At 40.2% G+C, this 27,692-nt stretch overlaps 1 protein-coding gene across 4 annotated transcripts; it reads right to left on the reverse strand.

Annotated features, from left to right (window-relative positions):
- Positions 1 to 5,598: 5,598 nt before the first annotated feature.
- acvrl1 (activin A receptor like type 1) lies at positions 5,599 to 26,879 on the reverse strand. 4 transcript variants are annotated; one of them, XM_072697047.1, is made up of 10 exons: positions 26,352 to 26,879; positions 17,319 to 17,390; positions 15,964 to 16,203; positions 13,371 to 13,555; positions 12,394 to 12,493; positions 11,801 to 11,947; positions 10,823 to 11,098; positions 10,305 to 10,502; positions 8,203 to 8,333; positions 5,599 to 6,520 (listed from the first exon to the last, which is right to left on the reverse strand). In XM_072697047.1, the coding sequence occupies exons 2-10, from the start codon at positions 17,386 to 17,388 to the stop codon at positions 6,374 to 6,376; spliced, it is 1,494 nt and encodes a 497-aa protein (XP_072553148.1). In that variant the 5' UTR covers positions 17,389 to 17,390; positions 26,352 to 26,879; the 3' UTR covers positions 5,599 to 6,373. The 4 variants fall into 4 exon arrangements, with proteins under 4 accessions (XP_072553148.1, XP_072553146.1, XP_072553145.1 ...); XM_072697045.1 differs by lacking the exon at positions 26,352 to 26,879 and adding an exon at positions 17,480 to 18,143 and having other exon boundaries at positions 13,371 to 13,552; XM_072697044.1 differs by lacking the exon at positions 26,352 to 26,879 and adding an exon at positions 17,480 to 18,143.
- Positions 26,880 to 27,692: the final 813 nt, after the last annotated feature.

Genomic DNA, 27,692 nt, shown 5'->3' on the forward strand with positions numbered 1-27,692 from the left:
CTTGGCCATTTCGTTTATTTACTCTTGGGCACTGGGTCAGTATCTTGTATAACCCGTCGTCTCTTTAGCTTAAGGTCATGAACTACTGCCCGTACAATCTCCTGTAAAATATTGTGATACACCTTTGAATTCATGATCAATGATGGCAAGACGTCCAGGGCCGCAGAGGCAGCAAAGAAGCACAAAACCATGATGCACCCTCCACCATGCTTTACAGTTCAGATAAGGGTTGATTAGTAATCAATGCAGAATTCACAGGGACAGGTAATTGTGTTTATTGTACTTTCTGAGATTTAAAAAAAATATGCTTTTAATTTCCAAGTATCCTCAATTGATTCATCTTAAATCTTCACATTTAGGGGTTAATCTTTTTTTTTTTTTTTTTTTTGGTTCTGTTGGTCACCTACACCTATCAGCCCCAAGTTCTTATGCTGATAGATATAAGGTCAATCCAAGACCATCCAGCAGGTCCTTTAGCTCCCTTCGGCTGTGAAGTGGATCTGCCGTAGATCTGACTTGGATCCAGTGCATCCCACAAGTAACCAGTACATGTGTACCCATTCATCCATTATATACATAAACTGACATGATGAAAATTGGACTCATCAGACCTGGCAACCATCCTTAGCTGATCCAAGGTCCAGTTCAGATGCTTGAGTGCCCATTATAGGCACTTTTTAATGGTGGACAGGGGTTAGCATGGGCACTCTGACTGGTCTGCAGCTTTGCAGCAGGACTGTGTGTTGTGAGCTATTCTTCCTGTAACCATCATTAAATATTTCTACAACTTGTGCCACCGTAGCACTTCTGTCAGTTTTGCTCAGATTAGATAGCCTTAGTTGTAGCCATTTTTTTTAATTTATCCCTTCTCAGACCGCTGCCAATAGTTACTCACCGCAGCTGACCACGGACACCCCACAAATCCTGCTGTTACATTGAGCATTATTTAAGTCACAATTATCTAACTAAACTAATTACACAAACAGTTGTACTGTTCATTCTTTTATTGAACATGTTGAGCAAACCTCCACAGTGCAGGCTAGAAAAAGTAAGTGAACCTTTGAATATATGTAGATTTCCTTTAGCAGAAATCACCTCCGCTAAATGTTTCCTGTAGCTGAAAATAAGATTTAGGCACTGTAGAAGGAAATTCTGGATGCCTTGCCTGCACAGCCCTCTTCTCTAGATAGGGTTAAGGTCAGGCCTCTGACTTGGCTATTAAGTTTATTTACTCGTGGGCACTGGGTCAGTATCTTGTATAAACCATCATCTCTTTAGCTGGAGGTCATGAACTACTCCCCATACAATGTCCTGAGAAATGTTGTGATATATCTTTAAATTCATGATCAATGATGGCAAGACATCCAGGCCCGCCGAGGCAGCAAAGAAGCCCCAAACCATGATGCTCCCTCCACCATGCTTTACAGTTTAGATAAGGTTTGATTAGTAATCAATGCAGAATTCACAAGTAAAGGTAATTGTAAGTGGTTCACTAACCATAAAATAACTGCTTGAACTGTTTTGAGCTTCCATTGATATAATCATTGAGAAACCTACTTTGGCAAAGCAGTTAGATATTTATGGTAGTAGTGGTGGTAGAAGTGCATTAGATTACTAGAGGTAAGTGCAGATGTACATTTATAAGTGCTTAACCTGCCTCTCTGTGAACGTGGAGGTTTTCTACAGCTATTGAACTCTAGTCGATAGTTCATCTCCACTCCAGAGCAGGCTTCTGAGAAGTCTTTTCCTTCTGGCAATTTCTTGCATGGAGTTTGTCAGAGAATAAAAGCCCCAGACAAAGCACTGGAGAGGGTAGGAGCAAAATTGCCTGTGATGTGGTGCAGTGGATGATGCTTTGTCAGTTTATCCTCTTCTGTCCACTGCCAGGGGCCACTATCTATGGCTCTGGCGCCAGTGTTGTCTTAGTGAGAAAAACCCTTTTGTGCGAAGCATGAGACTGAAATGAGCTTAGAGAGCCCCTGCGAGCAGTCTGGAGAGCAGGCAGGACACCCAGAGAGGGCCATAAGCTTGTCAATGGGAGGAAGAAAGCTAGATCTCCGGCCCTCAGTAGCAAAAGATTAATTACAACATATGGCAGCGAGAAAGAAGTCATTATTTTCCCTTGTTTTCTTCCTCTGCAGTCGAATGCTTTGCACTGAGGAGAGAAAAATGTTTAAAGTTAAAGGTATTTTGTGCGTATCTATATAGCTGTTCATTGCTCAGGATGTTTGCAATCTCTAGATAGCGAGTTAGAAGGAGAACCTCGTGATTTTCATTTGGAGCAATAAAAGAGGCATTTGATACTGTTCCTCATATCCTTTCGTTAGCCACATGATGCTAGTGAACCCTCCACTCTGGAGATAGATCCTCTGCTACTCTTGGTGAGCACAAAAACCTCAAACAGAATCTATAATCTAATTTTACTAAGATTCCTTTCAAGTTGCTTTCAAAGCGAAGGGTTATACACGGCCCGGCTATTGGCCTCTTGGTCTTGGGCCATTGTTATCATTAGACTCCTTGCTTTCTCCTGACTCCAAAGTAATCTAGTCCCTGCATTGTCTCTAAAGTGGGGTCATATCTTGCTATTATCAGCTTGTCAGTTATCTGCATGTTCATATCTGAAATAGGAAAAGGCTATTTTCAATCCAGATGTCATAATACAGAGCAGTAGGCCGGCACAATGCAATCAAGAGTGTATTAAATGAGTCTGGTCCAGCATGACAGAGTATAGATACTCTACACAGCCCCATACAAACCACCCCCCCCACCACATACACACACACACACACACACACACACACACACACACACACACACACACACACACACACACTGTTAAAAATATACACGCACCCCCCTCCTCACTCCATCTGACCCACCAGACAGACTGGGCTTTCGTCGGAGAATTATCTTCCCCAAAGTCTGCACAAGCACCGCCACAGACAGATGGATATACTGAGAACAGACACATGCGAGCACAGATATAGATAAAGCTGCAGACAGAAATCAATGCCCATCCCCTTACTGACTCATACAGTGGTCCTCTTTCACCATCAATGGGAACTGGACACTTGACTAATGGAACTGATTGGGAGACTTCGCTAATGGGACTTTCTTTTTTTCCAGAGGTCTCTATTCGGACTGTTTCAAATGGGCAGATTCCCAGTGTTCGTGCACGCTCACTTAAGGTACAATGATTTCAACTGCCCTTTTGCCTCATTCAAGGCTCTCTTACTTGCTATAGTCTGTGGAAGCTACTGTGTTAGTCATTGAAACTGGCCATTTGAATGCATTCTGTCCATTCTTCTCAAAATAGGAGAATAGGGGAGTGGTTTATTATACGACCACACCCACATTTAAATACCAAACCAGCCAGTCTGGTTTATAATTGGAGAATCAAAACATGCGTAACTTATAAAATCATGAAAATCAAATCAGCAAAATCGCATTAATCTCCCTGTGTCCGGTGGTGCTCCAGGTGTCCTCACATCTCCCAAAAATATATTCATATAAACACATAGTAATGCTAAATTGCCCCTAGGTATAAGTGTGGTACCCTGCGGTGGTACTGGCTCCCCGTCCTGGGGTATTCCCGCTTTATGCCCAGTGATTCCAGGCAGGCTCCGGAAGCTACCGCGACCCTGACCAGGAAAAAGCACATAAAAAATATGGATAGATGGAAAATCGTATTGAACTAGAAAACCTGTGTATCATCACATCCCTTCTGCTCACACCTAACTGACTAGTGTTGCTGATTCTGAACCCAAAGGTACAGTAAGCTACTGGAACTGTGTGTGAAAAGGAGAGTCTTGTGGCCTTGTGTATATGTGTCAGTACTTGCGGGCAGAGATTTATACTACAAATCCCCTCATTTGGCATTGACATTTCCATGAATAAGAGATGTGAGACAGAGTAAATATAGGTCTGACTGAAACCCTATCAGGGAGGATGCATTCAGCATTGTATCTATGAATACTACAGCACTGAGGTGTGTCTTGGTTACCCCCTTGGGATATCAGGTCCTTCAGTGCCTTTCCTATTGTTTTGAACAATAACGTGAAGCACCGACACTGCGTGTACAATGCAGGAACAAATGGATCGGATTAAAATGTAATGCATTCCTGGTCACCAGAATAAGTCTGCTCAGACATTATTATATTTAAAAAGAGGGGAGCTGCTGAGACCCTTTGAGGTAATAATAATAAAACATTGAGGCCTGTGATGCCCCCTAGTGTTTGAAAGCAGCTTCCACACTTGTGCACTAGGGACCACTTCACCAGGCAGTGGTTCATAACTCTGCATGTATTATTATACACACCCACTTCAGTTGAAAAAAGGGCTGTAAACAAGCTGACCAATTGGATCAGGTGTGCAGGGATACAGGGCAGGGTAAAGCAGGGTTCTGGATCCTGGTCTGGGAATCACTGTTTTTGGGTTACTTGCCTACCAATAGGCCTGAGTGTCACTCACAATATTTCAGTACTGAATACACTACAGTTCCTAAACGGTTGATACTTTCTTTACAATTACAAACCAAAAGTGGGTGTGGCTTAAGCCATTAATGAGTTTAGGACCAATCTAGAAACTGTGATGTCGCTATGTGTGACAATGTGTACATATGTTTATATTGTCGCTATCAAGCAAAATTGTGAGAAGAAGGTGAAGACCTTCAACAAGCTATTTCCATATTCCAAACCACTTTGGAGCATTTCTATAGATCCAATCATCATAACATTTTGACACAATATAAAGAATATGCCAGATTCACATCATGTCAAAAAGTGAAAAACTGCAAAAATGGAGATACAAGGGTTGCATGACAGCCATGATAAGGAATGTAAATTGGATGGCCAGTAGCTTTCAACACAAGCCAATTTACTGGGTAATGAAAACAAAAATGCTATTTAATACTCTGTATTACTGAAGTAATATCATCAGGAAAGCACTGAACTTTAATATTCATCCCTAATGACCAAGGCTAATTCTTCATTAAATGTCCATTTCTGGGTTACGGAAAACCAAATGAACAATAATTACTAACAGCATTTCAACAGTATGCAACATTTTTTCAGTAGGATCAAAACCAGAGTTCATTTACTGATTCATTTTTACTCCCCAATTTAGTCATTTCCAGTTCCCACTTATGATGCTACCAGTGCTGGGAGGTTGGAGGCCAGCATATGCTACCTCTGAGTCACATAAAGGATCGCTTCGGACTGCCACTAACTCAACGTCATTGGACAGCTCGACGTGCTTGTGTGCATGTAGGAGGATTCCAGCTGCCTTCTGTTTCATCAGCTAACAGACGCCCACACTGGCTAACATCAAGATGAGTGAATGGGGGAGTGTGGTGGGCCATCCTACCTGCTAGACAGAGCGAGGCCAATTGTGTTCTCTGTGACTTCTGGCCATGGATGGCTGTGGCATTACCGGAAATCTCAGAATGGTAGGGCCAACACTTGACGGCAAGACGGCAGCACCACTCAGGAGCCCGTATTGATTCTAATGCCATGCGAGCCATATAAGCAGCACCAGATACATGCAAAAACATTACTAGCCACACAGTTCAACAAATTAAGGAAAAATACATAAACAAAATAAATGTTCTGTAATTTTATTTCTCATTTAAATACCATAATTTGAAGTGAGCGTAATATTTCTGTTCTGTGCAAGAGCCAATAGTAAATATTTATGAATAAACAACATAAGATATACTATATAAAAAAATATTTTGCAACATAGTATCAAGCAATAACATACTATCCTAGGTTCTCAGTTCTTATTAATATTGAATGTTTTATCAAGGCAGCGCTTACTGGTGGATATATGTTTAGAATGTGGTATTTCCAAAGGCTTTCAGCAAAACTAGACAATGATAAAATGCACATGTAAAACATGGCGTGGAAAAAACTGTGAGAATATGTAGAGGGAGACCTATTCTAAGACATTAAGCGTAGGAGGAAAACTTCATGTCATGAAGTCATGAAGGAATTTCAGGAAACTCCTCCATTGGGAAGTCAAGTATGGCTCATATCCTGACAAACACTGACAGAAAAACACTCCGAATTTGCTCGACCCAAGAGTGCTTTCAGTTGGCTCATGGCTGGCTTTCACTTAATAATTGAGTCACCATGCTGAAAAATGCAGTAAATCCTTCAACAGCGGTAGAACAGCAATCCAGGGAAGAACCACAGCTGTGGGCTTCGGTCAGTCCGGCAAACATGTGGCCTCCTCGACTGAAGCGCATGGCATGAACATAGGATAGAGGCTATTCTTCAAAAGGCACATAAAGCGAATCGAGTCCCGGAACCCCAACCGTTTGAAACATGGTGCTTGGGTCCATCTTAAGGTGCTTTGTATTCAAAACTGAGCTTTAGACGTCCAGTTTGAGTTTATCTGTGCTGCTGTCCTGGTCCTGGTCCAGCTTTGCCAAGGTCTTGCGCACACGTAGGGCAGTGAGGCGGGCTGAGGGGCTCTGGAACCAGCACTCCTTCATAATTTTAGCAATGGTAGACAGGATCTGGGCACAAGACATTAATGGAACAATGAGACACATTTGTCAGGAGTTTATTGGCTTGACATGAAATTTGGTTATGCGGAGAATGGGGATGACTTAATGGAGGATTGTGTTCCTCTGCTCTGTTTGAATATGAGAGTACCACACTGCATAGCACTGGTTACAGTTTGTGGTAAAACAAGCACAGCAACAATATGAAGTTTTTCAGAAATTTTCATGAAGAGTTTTCATGTAATCAAGATGTGGATGATGGTTCTTGATCTAAACAGAGCTGCCAGAATGGGTTATAACTATGCCATGCTAGGCTTTAAATGGGCACTAACTTTAAATAAACATTGGGAAAGCTGCCAGATGTCCAGAATATGCAAAACAGACTGGCCATTGACCTTGGTGCATCGGTTTCCTTTCAGCTTTGGCTAAACAACATATAGCATACGCCTAAAATTCTGTAGGGCCCCCTTGTGACCATACGAGGCATGAACTCCACAAGACCTCTGAGACCTGTGGTATCTGGCACCAAGGCATTAGCAGCAGATTCTTGAAGCCTTAATGAGCCTTAGGTGCCCATGATCCTGTCGTCGGCTTACTGGTTGTCCTTTCTCAGACCACTCTCAGACCACCTTTGGTAGGTACTGACCACTGCATACCAGAATAAAAAACTCAACAAGACCTGCCTGATGCCCTGACCCAGTTGTCTAGCCATCACAATTTTGGCCCTTGTCAAAGTGTCTCTTACGCTTGCCCAGTTTTCCTGTTTCTAAAACATCACCTTTAAAAACTGTTCACCTGCTGCCTTATATATCCCACCCCTTGACAGATACCACTGTAGATGAAGATAATCAATGTTCCTCTTTTCACCTGTCAGTGGTGTTAATATTATGGCTAATCGATGCAGGTTTAGCTTCGTCTATCTTGCCAGATTTAACACACTGTAATGCAAACTGTCATTTTCTAATGATGAAACGGTAAAAGGTGATAAAACCACCTTGTAATATTATGAGCAGATCATAGAGCGTTAAAGCAATGTATTAGACAGGTGTCTTTGAAAAAAGTTTGAGGAGCCTGAATTCATTCAAATGATGTCCTTATCAAGTAAAATAAATAAATAAATACACAGTAAAAACAAACAAATAAATAACCTAAATCTCATGCTGTACCTGTATGGGTGAAACAGTGAGTCTTATATGCACATTCGGAAAACAGTGCACTTGTTTTGGGAAAGGCAGATGAACCAACGCCCCTTGTAGTTTGACCCTATACTACTACTAGTACTACATTTTATAGAAAATCAGCAGTTAATCTACTCAGCACAATCCACATTCCTATCCATCTTACTATGTCTCTTACTATATTACTTGTCCATACCTATTGTTGGGCTTTGATTCCTAGTTTTTCACCACTGTGCTTTTATGTTATTGTATGTTAGACCAAGAACAAGTTTATTTATAGAATGCTTTTAACAGTAGATGTCAGAAAGCAGCTTTACAGAGATCCAGATCTGAGTGAGCAAGTCAACGGCAGCTGGGGCAGGGAAAAACCTAGGTGCCTATGACTCAAAAGGGGAACAAATTCTCCTCTGGTGAACACCAGATAGCAAAAGACATAACAGTAAGAGCATGACATGATGACTAAATAATGTACTATTAGTATTATACTGTTCTTCAGTTTGGTCTCGAACTGCTTACCGGATGAGAGTGCAGTCGGTTGTGAAGGCAAGGCCTGTACTGGTCCACACACACCACTTTCTTCATCTCCTCAAAACTGGGGTCAGAGGGAACCACGTCAAAGAAGGGCAGCCGATACTCCTCCACGATTCCTGCAGAGTATTTAGCAGTGTGTTAAATCACTCATTTAGTCACCTGCAATCAGTCTTACCCTGACAAAAGGCCAAACATGCGCCGAGACTGAAAGTCTGCTCAGACCATATCTAGAAAACAACATTTTTTTAGGGAGTTTGGAACAACTAATAATTCCGTGGGAGGCAGGCTGGACAATTTCCAGAAAGCTTATGCTCATGTGGCAGCTGACATTTTGGTGGAAAAGAGCGGAGAGTAGAGTTTGGTATCAGTAAGTGGGAGTGAGGCTATAATTGCATATCGGGTCTTGTATGACAGTGGAAGAACGAAGGACATGTTTTTCACTAGTTTGGCAACAAATCCACTTTAAATAATTAAAAAAGCTCCAAGATTACAGGGGTACATATTGTATTTCAGCAGAATCATTCATTGAGCCTGGTTCGGAGCGCGTTTTTGCATTTGCATGTGTGTGCGTTTGAAAGACAGAGAGATACAAAGCATCTGGACTGTATGAGGGAAAGTGCTGACACTAGATAAGACTGTTTATAATTGCTAGACTGCTAATCGTGGGTGGATAGTGGAGACAGACACAGACAGAGAAAAAAGAGAGGGCGGCCTGGCAAGACTGCAAGACAAGGGAACGCTGTGGAGTGATGTGAAAAATATGGTAGATATTTCCTTTACACTTATCAGAAGTATACGATGTACGCTCTTGTTACAAGGGAACAAAGGATGTTATTCATAAGCTCATGCAAATGGATTCACTAGATTCTGCATTAAGACACTATTGGTCTGATATTTATCCTTTGAGCGCTGACTAGGCAGGCTGGGGATTTTAGCTTGGTACTACCATAGTAAGTTTTTCCCCTCTTCTGTATAGTTGCCAATTGTATAGGTTTATGAGGAGGATTTTAAAAGAAGATATAAGTTTTATATAACAAAAGCAGTTTTATACCAAGTTCGTATGAATAGTGTACTTTTATATATAATGTATAAACCTCATTCCTCCAAAATAGCAACTACAGGAGAGGGGAAAAACCTTAATTTTCTGTTTTTCTGTTCCACACACACCACTTTCCTCATCTCCTCAATACTGGGGTAAAAATGTTTTCTTGGAAGTCAAGATTTTATTAAATAATTTTGCAGTATTTCTATTGGTCCGTTCATTATGAAATTCACACACAGTGTAAAGACTTGGAAACTTCCAGATTCACATTACATGATTTATCTAATTCAATTCTTAAAGTTGCCATATCTGTGATGTCATCACAATTCTGGTCACTACTGTTAAGTGTATGGTAAGATATAGCTGGGAGCTATAGCTAGTGCTGGGCGATATGGTAAAGATATTATATCGCAATATTTAAAGACATTTTCACGATACATAATATTTATCACAATACATGTGATGGTAGACAAAATGCTTTAGTAGGGACAAATTCTTAAAGACTGCTATTCAAATACTTTCCCAGATGAAGTACAGTGATTTTTATTCAAAATCTGCTGCACTTCATCTAATTACACTGTTTGCAATAAAACATGCAGTTTATCAGTGTACTTTAAGCACTGACAATATCCTCAATATGCTCAGAAAAGCACATTGTGTATCATGATAAAAATGTATCCCAATACGATAACATATGGTCATATTGCCCAACCCCCCGCTATATATCCTACATCTGTCACAAACTCAACAATCTATTTGTGTTCCTCAACCAATATATACAATGCTTTGTCTGATCCAAGCTGAGTCATGATGACAGATGACAGATTATGACACAATAAAACTGTCACAGATGAACAGGACTAAAAAAGGTGCAAAAGGGCGAACATTTACTGAGACTAAAGGTGTGTTCAGTCTGGCACTTGGTGCCCATTCTTGGGTTGTTGCAGGACATAGCTCACACTTGTGAATCTAGTTTTGGACTTAAATACATTTTCAATGGAGTCTCAGAAAAGACTTGAGCCTTAAAACACAGTCCACTACTGACCGTTTACGATGGTGCGACGAGTGATCTCCCATAAAACAAGGCCCAGAGCCCAGATATCAGTCTGCTTGTAGGATTCAAAGACGTCCACGCGTATGCTTTCATCCAAAACCTCTGGGGCCATGTAGCGTTTAGTACCCACTCTTGGGTTGTTCCCTACATCCAAGTAGTCATTGGACTGAGAATGAATGACTGCCAGACCTACAGAAACAAAAGGAATATGCCATCGCTGGGAAGTTCATATACTTTGCATTCAATATCAGATATATAACTAAACAGATACATTACATTGACAAAAGTACTGGGACACCCGCCCATTGTTTCTTCCAAAATCAAGAGTATTAAAAAGAGTTTGTCGACCTATAAATATGAGACTAGTGACTGTGTATTGTCAATGCAAACCCCTACAGCATAAAGTGAAGCTATTCCAAGAAATAGAAAATCTCAGCTCAGCTGGAGAGATTTCCACTCTGTGTCTCTCCAACTGAGCTCTCGCTATGCTATTTGAACCCTTCACTCACCCAGGTCAGCGATGCAGCACTGGCCGTTCCTCTTCACCAGAATGTTGCGGCTCTTAAGGTCGCGGTGGGCGATGGCAGGCTTGCCTTGCGTGCTCAGGATCTCCGTGTGCAGGTGCACCAGACCACTGGCCACTGACAGGCACATGCGCAGACACCCCTCAGGGTCCAAGGTGCTGTACTGTAGGAAGTCGTAGAGGGAGCCCAACTCATGGAAATGTGTGACAAGCCAGAGCTGCGTGCTGGAGTTCTTGGATGTCATGTCCGAGGCAATGAACCCTGCAGGTAAACAGGAAGAGAGTCTAGATTTCCCTAGGAGAGATTTCCCAAGTACTGGTGATATTGTGTGTTTAGTTCCAATCCTAATCTTATACTCCTGATCCAGTTAATCAAGAGACACTCAAGAGACTCTCCAGGGTGGTAGGTGTAGGACTTGGATATTTCTTATCTAATCTTTTTGATTGAAGGAAAAGGAAAAATATGGACCGTCTTGAAAAATATTTTATATATATATATATATATATATATATATATATATATATATATATATATATACACACACACAAGATATTCAGGGTATCTGATGTTAACAAGTATTGTATCTTCTTTATTCTTCTTCTTAACTTCCTTTCTAATAAGAAATCTCCAAGATAAGTTTCCGAGATCAGAAACGCTGTTGTTATGCAACAGCATTTAATATAACACAGTGCATAACAGCAACAACACTGAATGTAGCTCAGATTCATTTATTTACATGGGGTATGTTTTTGGTATGCTATTAGGACTTTTACATTCATGACACACATTCATGTGTGCTAATAGCTTCCCCTTGTGGAAATTCTTCATCCTGCTGAGTTAGTAAGTGAGTAAGTGAGTGAGTAATAGGTTCCGTAAGATGCTTCACATCTAAAAAAGGAAAGGAGATGTGCAGATCCATCAAGAACTGTTGAAGGCAAAGCAACCAAGGTAACAGAGTCTCACCTAAGATGTTCTCATGGCGTAGTTGGACAGTGTTGTAGATCTCTGTCTCTCTAAACCAAGACTGTTCGTCTCGAGATGAGAAGATTTTCACAGCCACGCTCTCCCCCATCCATGTGCCTCTCCACACCTCTCCATATCGGCCCTTACCTGCCCCAAAATGACACACAGGATGACATTAACAAAGCCTACACCCATAAAAGGTCATCTTCCAGGGTTCTTTAATTATCGCAAGGGTTTTATATACACACCCACACACACCCACACACACACACACACCCCAAGACCTCTGAAAGTGTCCTGTGGTATTTGTGAGGTGAGGTCTACATGGATCTCATCAGTGAGCACTGTGGCCGGTTCAACGTTTGTCCTTTCTTGTCCATGTTTTTGGTAGGTCATTTCTGGTAGGTATTTTTTCTGCTTTTAACACATTGCCTTCAAGAACTGACTTTTTACTTGATGGCTAATATATACACCCTTGACAGGTGCCACTGTAGATAAAGACCTGTTTTTGGTACTATATTAAGAAGAACGGCTACCGAAACCCTTTACCTTTCACAGTGATTGTCAGAACAGAAACAATGTGTCTTACTCACCAACACACTCAACTAAGGAGATCTGTCGAGCCATGGTCCGCTGCACGAGGTAAGGCAGCCCAGTCCCACTGCCCGATGTACAAAACTCATCAAAGATGTCCTACAGCCGAACAAAACAAAATACTTCTAATGTAATTGTAAAATTATCAAAGCCTATCAAATCGAATTAACTAATCATCAAATGATCAAAATGTGTTGTCCCTGTACATTTTAGCAGTACATTTGTATATTCTGCTCCTAAACACCCACTTTAGCTCAGGAGGAGCTTTTGTATTACCTAAATAGCTAGCACAGGTGTGTCTGATCAGTGTTACAACACACCAATGCTCAGTGTTACTCCAGTACCAGGACTGAGAACCTCCGAAGTACCAGAAGTTTCAGTAAACACTATATGGACAAAAGTATTGAGACACTTGCTCATTCATTGTTTCTTACAAATTCAAGGGTATTAAAGATAGTTTATCCTGTTTTTGTTAAACTGTGTCCACTGTCCAGGCAATGGCTTCTACTACATTTTGGAGCTTTGCTGTGAGGATATGATTGCATTCTGCAAACAGAGCATTAGAGAGGTCAGGGTGTTGGATGATCTCCATCTCACCTCAACCCAAACTCCCCAACTCATTCCAAAAGTATTGGATGGAGCACTATCCATCATTCCAGAGAACACAGTTCCACTGCTCCACAGCTCCGTGCTGAGAGGCTTTATACCCCTCTAGCCCACATTTGGCATTGTGCATGTTTATCTGCATCAGTGAGTCCAATTCTATTCTATGCACATCTGTGTCAACAATGGGTGCAACTTACAGTAGCTAAATGCATTCATTAGAAGGGGTGTCCACAAACATTTGAATAACTAGTGTAAACTGTAATGCTGAAAAAAGTTATGCAACAGAATATTATTATTGTCATTACACAAAGTTGTCTCTTCTTAGTAACTTCTTAGTAACAGAATTCTGACTATGTAAAGTAGCTCATACCCCATAGGTGGGATCACCCCCGCTGGGCATTTTGAGCATAGAGGGCTCATGCTCCTGTAGATGTTGGTGTGGTCGTCGAGAGCGCAGCCACAGCACCAGTCCACACACTGTTATAGACAACACCAGCAGCACAAACAGGGGCACGGCCACCAGCATGATCACACTCTCTGGCACATATGGTTCTACTGGTGTGCAAACACAAACAGACACACACACACACACACACACACACACACACACACACACACACATAGGAGAGATCTGATCAGGATATTAGGATGCATTGCAGCACATGGCTCAGTTTTGTCTTGGTTCTTGGCTGTGTCTGAAACCTAATAAATGCTGCCTACTCAGGTAATGTTTGGAGGCAGGAAGTTACCAGGTCATGCCTGAATTGAATGTTTGTATAAAACGCTAAGGTACCCTTATCTTGCCAATTTGTAAAGGCAGCGTGAATGTTTCCTTACGTATCCCATGATCCTCTGGGTTAGCGAGAGAAAAAGCAATGTGGCAGAAGCAAGCAGCACTGTACAAATCTCTCTTTCAGGACTATTTTCCCATAATATATTATTTTTAATTTTTTATGTCTTGTATGTCTTATGAACAATGCTTTTATTTAATTTTAATTAGCTACGCCACCAGACTACTGACAGTAGTTATCGATATCCTGGCAACATCATGACATATTGCTGTCTTCGAAGTGCGTCTCAAACGTAATTTAGTTGTAGGTACCTTCATCGCTATGCAGCTTTCTAAGGTACTGAGTCCTATGAGACAGCATTGGAAGCAAGGCATTGAGGCAGCTGCCTCTGTTTTGGTCCCACCATTGCTTTGAGGATTGTATTGCGTTCGGCAAACAGAGCATTACTGAGGTCCGGATATTGGATGATCTCCACCTCACCTCATCCCCAACTCATTCCAAAAGTACTGGGTGGAGCACCAACCATCATTCCAGAGAACATAGTTCTTGCACTGCTCCACAGCTCCATGCTGGGAAGCTTTATACCTCTCTAGCCCATGCCTGGCATTAGGCAGCACGCTACCAATAGCATGTTTCATGTTTACCTGCTCCAGAGAGTCCTATTCTATTGGCAGTACTTCTCTATGTGGACTCGAGAAGCTGTGTATGTGCATTTGCACAACTGTGTCAGCAATGGGTGCAACCTGGTTGTGTTCTGATTCCTCTGGGTTTGCTCTGTTCCTTGTCTTGCATTGTTGTATGTTCAACGGGTTCAGTGTTAACAGTACTGCTAAATATAGCTAGATATCCCAAGGACTAACAACTTAGATGTTGGTTGCTCTTCCACACTTAGGGTGCTGGAAATGACTCAAGGACACGTTATCCTAAGCTTTATCAACTGAATATCAAAATTTTGCTAGCATGGGTAACCCAAGGATTGATTAATATCTTAGACGTTGGTCTAACTATAACTATTTTTTTTTCTGTGTTTATATGAAGCACTTTGAATTGCCATTATGTATGACAGTGTCAAACTTGCTGTGCCTTAAACTTTTTATCTGTCTGCATTGCTGTTCTTTTGACTGGATATGGACTCAACCACTCCTCTTAGTTCTATAAGCTCAGTTTTAAACTCTATTAAAAGGACTAATAATGTGAACTTGCATCTGTATTCTGCATCCTCACCTCCATTACTACATAAACATGTGTAATGATATTGCTATCTGGAAGTAACTGTTTAGAAAATGATCAGTATTGGACATTTAGTATTGGATATTTAGATTTGAACAATATTTGAAATTGCTATTTGACATTTTTATTTATTGATACCTGATACTTACTGGACTCCCAAAGGGCAGAATAGTTAAATGACGGTGAACTACTGTGCTAAATGTGTGTATTTTATTCATTTAAACACACACATTTTTAACCCTACAGAAATGAAAGCTATATGTTCCATCTGTAATGCTGATACAGGTAGATAATAGATAACCTCTACATATTGGTGCATCCTCATTTATAAATAAATAAGTCTTTCTGCCTGTATGAATGTAGACATGTGTATTAACAGTATGGCAATTTCAGGAAAGTCCAAGCTTCTTAGTGGGTACCACTAGGGGGCAGCACTATCCCCTTTTGTTTCTGCAGTACTACAGTATGTGAGTCACAAAGCAGTCCATATTAGTTCTTTCCAATATGAATAAGAATAGAGGAATAACTATGGACCAACTGGGGAACATTGAGGAACCCCCCCAGACAGCAAACCACAGGCATTGACGAATCAAACATCCAAATGCAAAATACAGCAATGGACAGTGAGAATCAGATGTCTGCCATCAGGACCAGTTCCACTGCAGTAGCGGCTCCATAAAACATAAATATCAAAATCAATCCAAATTAATGCCATCTATTAACAAAAGCTTTCAGAAAAGGTTCCCCATCTCCCTTGTACATAGCCATGCTCACTTTCCGTGCACAAGTTTGAACCCCACTCCAAACTGCACAACTTAGAAGTTCTTGTCTCCACTGGTAGAACTTTTCATTTGGGTTTTTTTATGGATATTTATGGATATTTCTCCATTACATATGATGAGCATATTTTTAGCGAATTTGTCCCTGGATATAGTTACTGACCTTTCTTGTCATCACCTGGTGCTGTTAAGTTGAAGTTGCAGTAATTGGAGTTGCAGCACTCGGCGTACAGGCCGGTGATACGAGGCACATAGCACTGCTCACGCTGTTCCTTGTCAAAGCAGCCTTTCACTTTCTGTCCATGGACCAGTGTGAAGAAGCACATATCCCCGTTACAGGTGCCATCTTCACACGTGTGTGTATTCTCACACACACACCACAACTTGTCGTCCATGCTTTGGGCTGAGAAGAAAGAAAGAGAGAGAGACTCATTAAAAAAAGGTCTCTATTATCAGGACATTGTGAGTTTATATCCTGAGGGGTCCAGGGGGTGGAATTGGATGTAGTGAAACTGAATAAACATGCAGATGTTTTGCAGATGGTCTGTTCTAATAAACCCAGAAATGCAATGAAAACGTAAACCTGGTATATTAGTTACTACACAACATAAAAAGACCTTTCTTTAAACGATACAAATCAAATGTACAAATTTTAAATCTAGGCATAGTTCATCTTCACTAAAATCAGTCACTGATGCAAATTTAAAATACCATAGTAGCTGAAACTTATATATATAAGTTAATATACACAAGTATATATTTGCTGGTTGGCTGGGTCTGCTCCCACAAATTCAGGTAGTATATTACCCAAGTAACCAAGTAAACCCAAGTAAACGTATATTTGTATGTATTACAATAAAAAAAACGGGTTCTAGGTATATTAGTTACTACATGACTTAAAATAACCCTAGCAACGTAGATCCAAACCAACTATACAAATTTAAACCAAACCAGAGCTCACCTTCACCAAATCAAGTAGCCCATGCAATTTTAAAATACAAGAGCGATACAGTTTATATCTAGATTTAATGTCTCTTGTTTTATTAGTTTTACAAATGTAATATAAATAAACTGCACACGAAAATGTAGTAAATGTAGTAAATGTAGCTGTAGTAAATATAAAATTAGTAAATGTAGCTGACAAAAAAAAGCCTGGGCAGAGGCCAGGGTGCTAAGGGTTAAGTGAGTTTGTTAAAAGGTGCTCTGTCAAGCACAGCAGGCCCAGCTACAGCAGGAAGATACACACTTCCTTTGCTCTATTGTTTAACTACAGAGGGAGCAAATCTCTACATCTGCATGATTCGTCATCACTGAAGCTCCAAACAAGGCAAAAACAACAGAAAAGAATGCACTTAAACAAGAACCTACATACACTGTATATACGTCTGAAATCAAATAGCATATAACCACTTTCCTCTGAATCTGCAGGTTTGAACTGCTTTGCCAATATTTACCCACTTTCATATTTACATGTTCTAACACTGAAAAACAGTGTTTGCTTTATGCATGCTGCCTCACCTTTGAGAACTGTGTTGATTCTTGAATAGATCAAAGCAAGCAGCACTGAGAGCATTGCAGCACGGTCCATCTCTGCAAGTCAGACAAAAGAACAAGAGAGGAACATTAAAGGCCTGCAAACATTTCAGTTTAGTCACATCCTTTAAAATCAGCCCCCTCACCATCCGCCGACATCTTCCCCCTTCATTTACTGTCGTCCTCTCATCCTGCCCACCTGTGATTTAAAGCGCTCGTACAGCCATGTGAACTGGACTTGAGGTCCCTAAATGGGCATTGAAGGAACAGTAGCCCCTGTCCCCACAGCAGAGGAAGTTGTGATCTGGAAAAGCAGGCAGTGTGGGTCCAGCCAGTCTGCCTGCGCTCTAATTGCTGCAGTCAGAGTGGGTGGGAGAGTGCTTTGGAGCGGGCCGCTGTGCCGCTCTCCTCTGCCGACACACTGGCTGCTCGGGACGCAGAGTAAATATTGATGGCTATGCTTCCTGCCATTGAGAGGCCGCACCCGGCTGGCCGGGCAGAGACAGGGGGTCGCTCATTCCTAAAGGTCTGCGAAGCTGCTGGACACGCAAACAACATGGCTGCATGACGGTGTTTGTTTCGTGCAAGCGGGAAAAGTGCTGCCCTGGGGTTTTTTAGACTGCTGTTAGCATTCCAAGGATGCAGAAAGTGCGCTGAGAGTAGGCCTGGCACGATAAGTACGCTATTGAGTAATCGTACAATATACTGACATGACAGCAACGATTTTTACTGACTTCGTTATAGCCCACTGTGTTTAATAACAGTGCTTTAGTTTTATATATGTAATATAATATAATATTCCAATGATAGTTTTTAAATGTTCTTAATAATTAAAAGTTCATTGCTCATTGAAAGGGTGTAATTGCATTTTTATGCTATCAAATTATCATTATATAATATATTACATAAAATGGTTGTAAAACAACAACGTCAGTTCTTTCTGGTACAGTATATTATCAACAAAAAGTTATTGTGACAAGCCTAATTGCAATCAATAAAAATCCATACAATTTATGGTAAAATACCGGCAGCTTTGGCTATAACATATTACAATAAGCTTTTTCTGAGCAAAAAAAAAAAATCACTGTAAAACCCCCATTCTATTAACAGTACAAAATGTGGTCATCAGACCTTTACCTTGATAAATCCCCTTCAATGCTGAAATGATATATTGTGCAGTCCTAAGTCCTACTGTTACAGTAAAAAGAAATTTGTACTGCTGATTTGATGGTTAAGGTTGGATTTTGATTCCATATTTTAAGTATAGGAACGTTGTGCACTAAATATAACTAACTGAAATTGAGTACAGCGATAATGACACTGATATTAAAGCTAATAATAATAATAATAATAATAACAATAATAATAATGAGAATAATACAGGGCTTTTCAGGAAACCATAAGCACTTGGTCAGTACATAGATCATCATAGACAAACAAGAAACACATGGGCAGTACTAGACATAGGCAATATCTGGTGGAATAGCTGCTGAGGCCTGAGGAAGATTACAATGTAAAAAGATTTGCATTCGTTCAACTCAACTCTATTTCAAAGTATTTCTTTGAGATCAATATTTGAGAAGAAAATGTTTGGATTTTCCCAGATTTTCACACTTGAAGGAAACATTATCTGTTGGCACTGTTATATCAGCTTACAGACAACCTGCTGGGTGACAGAGGTGAAGTGGGGCCATACTACCCACACCGAGGCGAGAACGAGATAGATCAAACCAGCAATTGTCTGCTGAAAGGGCTCATGCTTAGATGGATGCACCACTTTGGAGCAAATTTCAAGCAAATATTACTTTTGAACACTAAACTCAGAAACACGTCTTAATTTTAGAAAGAACGTTTTACTTATTTTGTAAGTGATCCCTAAACTCCAAAGGCAAATGGTTCCAGACAAACCTATTACAACTCAAAGAAACATTTTGATGCTTAAATAAAGTTTGTGATGGAGGAAAACCTTTAATAGACCTTTTTAAAAATGGTTTAATATGGCACTAAAAAGCATTCAACTATTATTAATAGTCATTTTTTAGAACCCTTTTTTAAAAAGATGCACACATTAGAACCGAGTAAACTGAACACATCAGTTTTGCACGGTTTCTACTTAGCATTAGGTGTCAAATAACCCTTTTAGAACTATACAGAACCTCATTTTGCTCTGTGCTTAAGTAACTGGATTCTCAGGTGTACATTATTTTCAAGGGTTTAGTGTTTTAGTGACATATAAAAGCAAAGGGGTTCCATCATAGCGACAAAACAGGCAAAATAACACATAAGTATTCAAATGGTTCTTTGACTTGTAATAATTTTATACAGAACAATGTCCTTTACTAAAGAAACCTTGAAGAATCTCTTTTTAAGAGTGTATGACTAAAATATATACATTTACCACAACTTTGTTTTTCAGTTTATTTCCTTTTCCAATACATGCTGATGTTATACAGTTCATTTAAGTGGAAACAATGTACACATATGAGTCAGGGTATTTTCTTCCTGAATGAACTTGCGTATGTACGTGATATCCATTGCATTATTATGTCAAACAGACCTGCAGCAAGTCACAATATGAAGTACAGCTCACTATTGCATACAAACGGTCGACTGAAACATCAGGAAGCATTTTTGTGGAGCTCCAGGACTGTAATTCCATAAGTATACTGTTTACTCCTCTGATGTAATGGAAAAATGGAGTCATGTGTTCTGTTTTGCAATACACGTGGTAATAAGAGCCAGAGCAGTTTGAGCTGCTTTCTGTTACACGCATATAACTAGACTCAGCAAAAAGCATACCCTAGTTTATATAGAAAGTGCTGTGCCTACATACGTTCAAAGCTTTGCTGTATTTTTACTGATCCATTGTTTCGAATTTATACACACTTCAAAAGCAACACACTTATTCCTCCAAGTGGAGAAACATAATGAGTGACAAAGGCAAAACCTCTATGAAACTAAGCGCAGATGTATCCAGGCAGATGTATCCAGGCAGATGTACTGCATGATCAAAGTAAGAGAGTAATATCACACAATGCTCTGTACATATGGTATGTAAAGGACATGCAGGCCCTGTTAACATTGATTTTACATGAAGAAAGTGAGGGTTCATTGTTGGGGCGTAAATGACAGAAGCTTCAATCACAAAGACTGCTCACTTGACCAGTGTTTGGGGTATGGACATTGTGGTCAGAAGTGCATATTCAATGGCTGTAATGTTTGTGTATCGGTGGGATATGTAAAGAAAACAGAAGAGCAACAAATTCAGTAGAGAACTGCTTGTAGAATTGTTCACCAGGCAAGTCAAATTTTCAAAATCTCTGTTTAACTGGAAAAGACTTTCAGGAAGATTTAGCAGACTTTGGAGTAGTGGTGCACTGTTCTACTGTGCGGCGACACCCACGCAAATATGACATTCATGCAAGAGTCATCAGAAGAAAACCTTCCTGCTTCCTCATCACAGGCCTGAAGAACTTTGGAAATAAGTCCTATACGTAGACTGACGAGGTTGAAATTCTGCAAGTAAACAATGCACCATCTGTCAAAAACATGGCTTCTACAGCAGTTTACAAAGCAGTTACAAATGGTTATAAGCAGTTTACAAATGGGTCACTGCATGGTTTGGTAAGGATGTAAATTATATGCTGTGGCCATCACAGTCACAAGCTCTCATATCTCTATCAGAGATTTAGGGTGATGCGTTAGACAGCACTTCTACTTAACTTACTAAGAAACTGTCTAAGCTGGTAGTCTGTACACGGACACTAGTTATAGTTAAGGGTCAAACCAAAGGATGCAAATCCAAATGGTTGTCCCCTTCTAAGGAACCCATTGCTGATAAAAAGCCTCCTAGCGTTGAGCAGTGGAACTGTGTTCTCTGGAATAATGGGTGGTGCTCCAGCCAATACTTCTAGGATGAGTTGGCGAGTTTGGGATGAGGTGAGTGAGATGACTATCCAACATTTATACCTCACTAACACTCTTGTTACTGAAGGCAATCAAATCCTCACAGCAATGCTCTAAAATTTAGTAGATATATTTCTCTGACAGTAGAGACAGTTACTCCAACAAAAACTCATTCATGGCTTTCTGAAGAAGCCATGAATGAGCAGGTGTCCCAATAATTTTGTCCATATTGTCCATTAAAATGTAACCTTACATCAGCAAACAAATATAACAATGTAGAGGAAATGTTGCTGTACATTTCTTGAATAGCAGAGCCTGTTTACAATGGTGACCCTACAAGCTGCTGCAGCTGTTCTAGCTAACCTTTCCAAGTTCATAGGAATATTACTTGGTAACACGTGTGCTGGCTTGCTGTAATTGTTTGTTTTGTCTTTGTATCCTTTCTGCTGCTGCTGTTCCGTGTTAAATATAGGACTGTGCTTCCTGTAGAACTAAACTTTGTTCCTTGCTCAAACACCTGGCTGAGATGAATGAAAATTAAGCTTGACTTGACATGACTTGTTTTCACCTGCCTTATATTGTTTATATTGTTCCCCTTGTGCTGCCAAAATGGCTCTGACCTGTCGAGGCATGGTATCTGGCACCAAGACTTTAGCAGAAGATCGTTCAAATCCTGTAAGATGTGAGGTGGGGCCTTGATGGATTGCATCAATGAGCCTTGGGCACTCATGACCCTGTCCCCGGTTTACCAGTTGTCCTGCCTTGAACCACTTTTGGTAGGTACTGACCTCTGCATACGGGGAACACCCAACAAGACCTGCCTGATGTTTAAGATAGGTTCTGACCCAGTCTATTAGTCGTCACAATTTGGCCAATGTAACACATCGGCTTCAAGAAATGAACATCTTTGTAACATGACAAATGTTATTTCATTAATCTGTCAGCGGATGTAATGTAATGTCCAATCTGTGTATATTCATAAGTACAAGAAGATTGGAGATGTGGGACATCTTTTGAATCTGTCTAAACTAAAAGCCAGCAAAGAAAGATAACTAAACATTAACAAGCTTTGGTGCCATGGTTGGCTGCAGAGCCCACAGCACAAAGCCTATCATTAATGTAAAAATATGTTTGGTCAGTAAGGTTCCTTTAGATAGGCGAACTCTCAATCAAAAGACAAAAACAGCAGATCATATCTAAAGAACTTTGAGATAATGCAATCACAGGGTCAACTTCCTCTCCATTTACTATGAATTATATCTCTCCAAAACCATGGTTCCAGTCTTGGTTCCAGCACTCATTATTTCTCTGCAGTTGGCTGGAAGCGACTCAGCATATTTAGAAGTCAGATATAATACATCCATTATGGGAATCTAATATGGGAATCGTAGGCATGTTGATACCTCATTTCCAACGATGTTGATACAAAACATTTATGAAATGTATTAGCTGAGAGTAAGTAAATGAGAGTAAAAACATGTATTTTCTATAGGATTACATATCAGTAAAAACATTTATCTCCAGTACTGCCGTTTTTCCATTTTTTACATAATAAAAATCTGGCAGTTCTTCTTTACATTGGGTCAGAATTTCATGATAATTTCATGAATAGACTACTAAATGCTCTGAAATGACATGGAAATTGATTTTTTTTCATTGAGTTTTTTCCTTTTCCTGTAAAGTTGATATTTTGGAGAAACATGGTTTTTACGTGACAGTGACAATGTGCAGTAAAATTTATATAATGTACCAACTGTAGTGCAGAGGCCCTGCATCACCTAACCATTCTGCCACTGCAGAATACAATTAATTGCTGGGACAAAATATCTGTCATCTGCTTATCTGTCAGCTGCTTATCTGTGAACCAGATTTCGAAACCACAGTTGAATTCAGAGGTTAACTGACTGACTGTATTTGTTTTAAGTGCTACAACATCTGATGTAATTTATGCTATTGATCATGAACTTTTTCATGAACTTTTTGGCTTTAGTGGCAAAAAGGTATGTTTGGAGAGAAAAAAAGGGCAGTGTTTCATGAAAAGAACACCTCTCCAACTGTTATGCATTGGGACTAGATCAATCATGCTTTGGGATTGTGTTGCAGCCAGTGCCACTGAGAGCATTTCACCGGCAGAAAGAAGAATGGATTCAAATAAATACCAACAAATTTTGGAAGCAAACATCACACATCCTGTTAAAAGTCTGCGGATGGCTTTTATAGCAGGATAATGACCCAAGGTACCTCAAACTGAAGCTACTGAAGGTTCTTGCATCTGTAAATCCCTAGTTTTTTTTTTACATTGTTGTGCAATAATATCCAAAAAACTAAAAGGTTGTGCTAAACATATTTTCCAAGAGGAATAATTATAGTGTATATTATTACTTTTGTAAATCTAATGTAATGACAGTGTTACTTGACTGACGTATCAAAATAAAAAGAGCTAGTGGCTCAATATTTTACCCATGTGCTACCATAGGCCTACGGGGGCGTGACAAATGTGCTGCCTATAGGATGAGCAAAGCATGGCAATGACAAAACTGTCAGCTTATGACTATAATGCAAAGCACAAACTACAATGCTTTATAAATGACAAGTCAGCTCCTGAATTGCAATTATACAATTAAAAATCTCTGACAAAGAAGCCAGATTTTCAGCCAGCCATGCAATGTATTGCCTTGTGTGTCAGTAATGGGTAATTTGTGGGCCCTGTGGGCTCCATTTATGATGGAAAACAACTCCACCCGTTTGGAATTACACTATTCTCTATGGAGACACTAGTTCTTACTTCTGAGTTAAATCTCAGAGTGCTCTGTCTGATCTCAAATCAGATTGTGTTCTCTAATCTCATTAATCACAAGTTGAAGTTGAAGTTGATGATACACAATTCCTGTTTTGATGTCCCTCTTTGTCACCATTCTTACCCGCAGCAGTCACCAGACCCTTGGAAAGTAATGATGCTTTCGCTTATTGACCTTCCTCTTTTCTGGGACTGTGCTATTTGAGTGCGATTGCGATCATCGTCTGACATGTCGTCTGACATGTTCTGTTGGTATAATAGGAAATCTGATGCGTGTAACACATTTCTATTATTACTATATTCAATAATGATAAATCAGAAGAATGAATATTTTGCCAGCCGAGCTGCGTATCTGTGGCTCCATCTTGCAGTTCACTCAATGCAATGTTTTGACTTCAGTTAGGATGGACTGGTATGCCTGATTGTATTCACAAGCACCAGCGTTGCCTGCATAGAACAGATGTTTAGGAGATATATCCACATGTTTGTTGGATGCCAGTTCCATCTGTATTTGTGAACAAGCACATACATGTCTGAATAACCACTGATTTAATATTATTTCAAATGCTATAGTGTAACCTGGCCTGCACCTTTTTGTCTGTTCTGTATTCAGTAAATCTCTTGAAATATTTAAAGTCTTGTGTGAAAGTGTGAACGTATGTGATGAATATGATCAGTGGTAAAAAAACAACAACAAAAAGACAACCAATCTCACCTGTAGGATGTGTAAAACTGTGGGAATGCAAATGGAACTTATGTGATTATTTTATCCAGGCCCGATCTCTACAAATGTAGTCCACCCCTTAACACTCCAGGGCTTATTTCACACTAAGATGTATTGCTCAGTAACTACAGGGACTTCTGTACAAACTAGTGGGGCTATTCTTTGGTAATAAACGTTTGTTATAACACTTTCTGCCCACTGGCGTTAAAGGAGTGTTCATAAAAAAGCAGTAGATCAGAAAGACATGTTCAGATTCTGAAGTTTGCTTTTTTACTTTTCCAGTGAAGCTTCAAGGTCGATATAATAGAAGTCTATGTCACCAGACATATTTACATATTCTCCCATTTCTTGTCATCTAATTAGCCTCGTACCTCCAATGCAAACTTCAGACAACAAATGAAATGTGTCAAAATAAAGTTTGAATAAATTTACATAAACTCATAACATACTAATTAAACCTCACCTGTCCCTCTAAGCTGATGTGCACTCTTTGTATCTCTGCTAATCACATTTGCAGAAGCAGCAGTGTACAGATTAGCCTAAAATGACCCTCCAGCACATCAGTGAAAATACCTGACCTAGGCAGAATTAAAGGGAGCTGACAGAAATCGACTCCAGTTCAAAACACTCTTTGGGGGCTGAATTAAGGTCCTGCAGAAGAGTAGTGGACCTTCCGAGCAGTTCAACAGACATAGTGGACCTAGTGGAAGCAAATCTAGTAAGCATCAGTGTAGGAACTGGACTGGACTGAAGTTTGTTAGGTACCATTAGAGTCCATTTAGTGTACAACAAAAAAAAAAGTTCTGGAAGTTGCTCAGAACTTGGGTATTACTTTATTATTATTATTATGATAATTTTTTGAGGTGCTACTTTTGGATTTCTGCTCAATGTGAATCATTATTTTGTACTGGAATATGTGGCATATATGATTCACAAGTGGGCAAAAGCAGTGCAGTCCATGAGCTAGACCACACAGCTAAAGGAAGTGACAAAATGACAACAATTGCTCACAGTTTTCCACAGAAATATTCTAATTCCTCAGAAAAGCTTTAAGAAGTTGTACTTACTGTAAAACTAACCAGCTCTAACCAGTACACTCGGCATGACATAGTGGAACTTGGTGGAACTTGTGGACCTTGTGGAAGCACATCCAGCACATCCACTGGACTGAAGTTTGTTAGGCGCCATTCTTCTTCAGTTCTGGAAGCTTCTTAGTATTTAGGTATTATTCTTTTTTTTAAATGCTACTTTTGGATTTCTGCTCAATGTGAATCATTATTTTGTACTGGAATATGTGGCATATATGATTCATAAGTGGGCGACAGCAGTGCAGTCCATGTGCTAGACCACACAGCTACTTAAAGGAAGTGACAAAATGACAACAATTCCTCACAGAAAGAGGCTTGATTTCCACAGAAATATTCTAATTCCTCAGAAAAGCTTTAAGAAGTTGTACTTACTGTAAAACTAACCAACTTTAACCAGTACACTCCACATGAGAAAAAGCTTATATTGTGTATTTTACACAATATTATTCATTCTTCATCTTTTCTACTTCACTGACTACTGTACAGCCTGTGTGGGGATTTACCTGCTTTTTCCTCCGGCTCAGTCCTCCACTCCTCCTCCTTCTTTATCAATCAATAAGCAACAAGATGTTCCTCCGTCATGAAATCGTGCCTTCAGGCCACATACTGTCACTGAAAAGCTTGTGAGAGAATAAAACGTTTCTGCCACCGCTGCAAGCAAGCAAGCAAGCAAGCAAGCAGCAGCTAAAGGAGCCCACCGTCAGCAGAGCTTCTAAAATCCAGATGTTCAAAACACGCTACCACATCCTTTACAGCTTCAGGCGCGAGCTTACGCTACTAAGTTCTCCACGCGCTGACTTTCCCTGAGTTCACAACCGGCTACAGCTGCACTTCTTCAGCCAAACATCAGGAAAGCGGACGCAGACGAGAGCCAAATAAACTCGACGACAGGCAGGGCTAATCTTCAGCCAAATCTTGAGGTGATAAAGCGAAAAGTCGAAGCTCAGGGCTCCGGAGCATTACTGGACGGCTTCCGCTTCGAAATAAACATTTGTCCGGCGACTCCTTCCTCAGACTTCATCTCGATAAAGTACAGCCCAGAACCTCGTCGTGTTCCTGATTTAAGGCTTAGATTACAGATTTGAAATATACAGCTGTGTCCCACCCCTCATTGTCTGGCGCTGGAATGCTCTCTCTCTCATTGCTGTTTTCCTGTCTCTGACAAACCTTTCATTTTCCCTCTCGTTTTTTCCCCTCAGCGAACAGTTTGTTCAACGAGGGTCCTCATGTTCCTCCTGAGCATCTTACCAGTCATCATGGCTCGTGAAGCGGTCTTCTTAGTCAAAGATGCCACATCTGGACGTGTTTATTTATGCATTTATTATTTTAGAGCTAAAATGGAGCATTGCATGGAGGTTTTTGCATGGCAGTCACGATGCACTGCACAGCACACTCGTAAAGAGGGGTTCTTCAGTGGTTCTCTGACAGAACCATTTCAGTGAATGATTAAGTAGTTCTTTACCTGGTTATGTGGTTCTTTTCTATAGTGAAAAACATCGGAGAGATAATTCTTTATACAACCTTTCATCGAAAGTGTTCCTCTGTGACTGTAAATGTGTCTGAGAACCAATTTTTTATTATATAGCTAGAACCGTTTTGAAGTGAATGTGTCTATAGAGCCCCCAGAAATGAGTCCCCTATTACTATCAAAGAACCTTTTTAGTACTATATAGAACCTATTATTATTATACGTATAATATTGCCTACAGAGAAAAGTCAACTGTGAACTGTTCTTGAAGAGTTCTTGAAATGTCTCTGCACAGAGAACCACTGAAGAACCTCTTTTTAGACTATGCTGTGGAGTAAATTGTGACTGCCGCAAAATCTCCAAAATGGCAACTATA

The sequence above is a fragment of the Salminus brasiliensis genome, chromosome 14, assembly GCF_030463535.1.
Source record: "Salminus brasiliensis chromosome 14, fSalBra1.hap2, whole genome shotgun sequence".
Classification (NCBI taxonomy): Eukaryota; Metazoa; Chordata; class Actinopteri; order Characiformes; family Bryconidae; genus Salminus; species Salminus brasiliensis.

Excerpts from the sequence above, each read along its gene's own strand:
- acvrl1 (XM_072697044.1), bottom strand. Across the intron at positions 10,503-10,822 it reads GTGCTGCATCGCTGACCTGG|GTCTGGCAGTCATTCATTCT; the intron begins GTGAGTGAAGGG and ends TTGTTTCTGTAG. Across the intron at positions 8,334-10,304 it reads TCGTCGCACCATCGTAAACG|GAATCGTGGAGGAGTATCGG; the intron begins GTCAGTAGTGGA and ends AATACTCTGCAG.